The following is a 2,855-nucleotide window of genomic DNA, read 5'->3' as shown; positions in this document are numbered from 1 at the left end:
TATTGATCAGCTTAAAGAGGATATTTTCTATACATTCAAAGACAAGCTTGAGGCATCTCCTGGCTCTGATATAATTAAGCAATTGGTGAATGATATGGAAGGGTTGGATCCTTGAACTTGGGCTGAAAGTATTTCACATAGCTTAAGTTCCAGTCTGACGGTTTAGCTTATCAGCATAATTTTGATGCTCGCAGACACGTGTTGCTTTTATAGAAAGCTGAGGCGTGTGAAGGAGAATCATACAGCCTCTATGGCACTTTTGAAGTTTGTGCATAAAGCAAACACTGTGGGGAGCAGAGAACGGGAAGAGTGTTTAAGGACGGGTCCTTTATTCCCTCACAAAGAAGCCTGGCAGGGTAGGTTTCTAGAGGTGGAGGGGGACCTTCACCCTTTTGAGTTGCAGGTAAGTCCTAATCACATTCTCATGCTATTGTTCCCCACTTTACCCTCATACATGGTGCTGCTTTGAGGCTGTCTCTTACAAGCACATAGCTGATTGCTGTGTGGCCGGCAGCTTTTACTATAGAAGCGGACGTTCTATTGGCTCTCTCTCTTCCTGCCGCGCCATCCAATTTCTCTCATGCCTTCCCCAAATAGTAGTTGGGCATGGGAAGACTTTATCTCCCATGCCTGGATTTGAAAGGCTTGCCATAAGCCTCAGGTTCAGGCTTGGCTGTATTAATTTGGTCATTAAATTTGACATGACAGCTTTCAATGTATAGAAAATAACCAATTAGCCACTATAGCTCTTTTGAATTTTATATATAAAACAAAGGGGGGAATTGTGGGAAACAAAGATTTTTCCCAAGTTATCTCCCTCAAATATATGCCAAACTTAGCTGCTTGCTACACATGGCAGATGACTATACACTCAGAGGTCAACAGAATTAGGTCAGGGGTTATTCTCCCTAAGGGTTATCAGCCATCTAGAGCAAGCAGTCATCACTGTTTATCCTACAAGTAGGAACCACTCCCTTCTGATAAGGATAGTAGTTGACTATTTCCTTCTAGTAGACCCCAGAGAGGTCAAGCCCACCCAAGGGGGACCAAGGTTAGGCTGCCATCATGAATCTAGGGTCCGCCCATCTTGTCACATGTATGCTTCTAATTCCTCCCCTCCCTATCATGTGTACAGCCCTAGCTCATCCCCTTTCTGTTATATCTAGGCCCATTGTATATCCCCCCCTCCTATTGCTTGTATGCCTATTGTACTGCCCCTTACTGTGATGTGTGGTTACCTGCAATCATGCCCCCCTAAGTAGATATAACCCCTGGTTAGCAATAAATGGGGTCTCCAGCCTCTTGCCAGGTCTCTACCCAGCTTGCTCTCTCCAGCGGTCTCCGCCCCACCTCGCCTTGGCCCATGCTGTGCGTGGACCTGGCTGGTTAAGATCATGGCCATCCAAGAGGTGAGTATGCTACCATGAAAAAAAAAAGTGTGACACAAAAAAACCTGATTTGTGACAGACAGTTTTGCCACCACAACAATGCACCTGCACATATAGCCATCTCAGTGTGCAAGTTTGGGGTTAAAAACAGCATATTCCTCTTTTGCCCCAAACATCTTACTCACCTGACCTCGTTCCGTGCAACTTCTTTTTGTTTCCGTGAATGAAGGGACATGAAAAGACAGTGATTTGACAACATAGAAGAGGTGAAGAAAAATAAGGGAGGTGCCGTCAGTCATCCAAAGGGATGAGTTTGAAAAATATGTCCAAGAATGGAATCACAGATTTGACAAATGTATTAAGTGTAATGGTGAGTAATTTGAAGGTGGTAAGGTTGTTTTGTAAAAACATTAAATACAGAGCTTTGGGGGGGTGGATTCTGGTTTTGAGGGGGGTACCCCTTTGTATATCCCAAGGAAAAAAATGTTTTAAGAAAAATTGCCTCAATCAAAAATAGATGCTAAATTCTTTAAAAAAACACCACCACTTGTGGTTCTGGAACTAATTGACCAGGTCAGTCAAATAACAGCTCTAAAATTTACTAATTTCTCACTATGGGCCAGGTACTGTGCCAAATGCTGTATGTGATTTGTTTCATTTCGACTTCACAGAAGACCTACAAGGTAGAGAGCGCTTCTAAGCCATTTAAGAGGAGAAAAGGTGTACTTCACTAACACGCCTAAAGTCACACAGGTAATTGGTAAAACCCGGATTGGAACTTCAGTAGTTTAACCTCAGTAGTAACCCATGTTGGAACAGTGGGTTAAGCATTTAGCTGCTAACCATAGAGTCAGTAGTTTGTACCCACCAGCCACATCATGGGAAAAAGATGAGGCTGTCTGAAAACAGCCTTGGAGACCCTATGAGTAGTTCCAACCCGTTCTATAGAATAGGGTAGCTGTGAGTCAGAATCAACTTGGCAGCAGTTGGGGGCGGGGGGGGGGGGGGTTGTTTTTATTTTAACTCTCTGGAGTTAGCATATGTTCTACGTCTAACCAATGACTCTGCTGCTGTCTCCCTGTGCCGAGGACCCATCCAGACAGCTAGTTTATGCTATTTACTTACCTCTTCATTCTCTGTGGACAGTTCCTGTACTGCACATAGACCTGAGGGGGCTGGTTCTACCTCTTGCTCCCCCCTTTCTTCCACTGGCTTCTTCTCAGCTACCAAGGAGTTTAGTTTGGCTGACAGCTCTTCAGCCTCTCTGCAGGGCTCTCTCTCTTCTTTCGCAGCTTCAGTTTCTTTACCCTTTTGCTGCCTGGTTGCAGATGGAGGGCAGCAGCCTTCAGTTGATTCGTTGCTACTAATGGACAATGGCTCCATTAAATAAGCTACCTGCAATCATAGTTTATTATTAGATGCTTAAGAACATCAGTGGAAATCAACATTCATATATTAGCAATGCCA

At 44.1% G+C, this 2,855-nt stretch overlaps 1 protein-coding gene across 1 annotated transcript in view; it reads right to left on the bottom strand.

Moving 5' to 3' along the window:
• Nucleotides 1-248: 248 nt before the first annotated feature.
• LOC123521085 (bromodomain-containing protein 8-like) overlaps nucleotides 249-2,855 on the bottom strand; it is a 3,925-nt gene continuing 1,318 nt past the window's right edge. The window contains exons 2-3 of the mRNA XM_045285029.1: nucleotides 2,514-2,783; nucleotides 249-284 (exon numbers count right to left, since the gene is read on the bottom strand). Coding sequence (XP_045140964.1) covers nucleotides 249-284; nucleotides 2,514-2,783 — 306 coding nt within the window. The remainder of the gene's footprint in view (nucleotides 285-2,513; nucleotides 2,784-2,855) is intronic.

Source organism: Echinops telfairi, unplaced genomic scaffold, assembly GCF_000313985.2.
Source record: "Echinops telfairi isolate 266 unplaced genomic scaffold, ASM31398v2 ScPeMD7_7469;HRSCAF=8507_1, whole genome shotgun sequence".
In the NCBI taxonomy this organism is placed as follows: domain Eukaryota; kingdom Metazoa; phylum Chordata; class Mammalia; order Afrosoricida; family Tenrecidae; genus Echinops; species Echinops telfairi.
The sequence above is the reverse complement of the archived record's forward strand: the minus strand, read 5'-3'. Positions and strand labels throughout refer to the sequence as shown.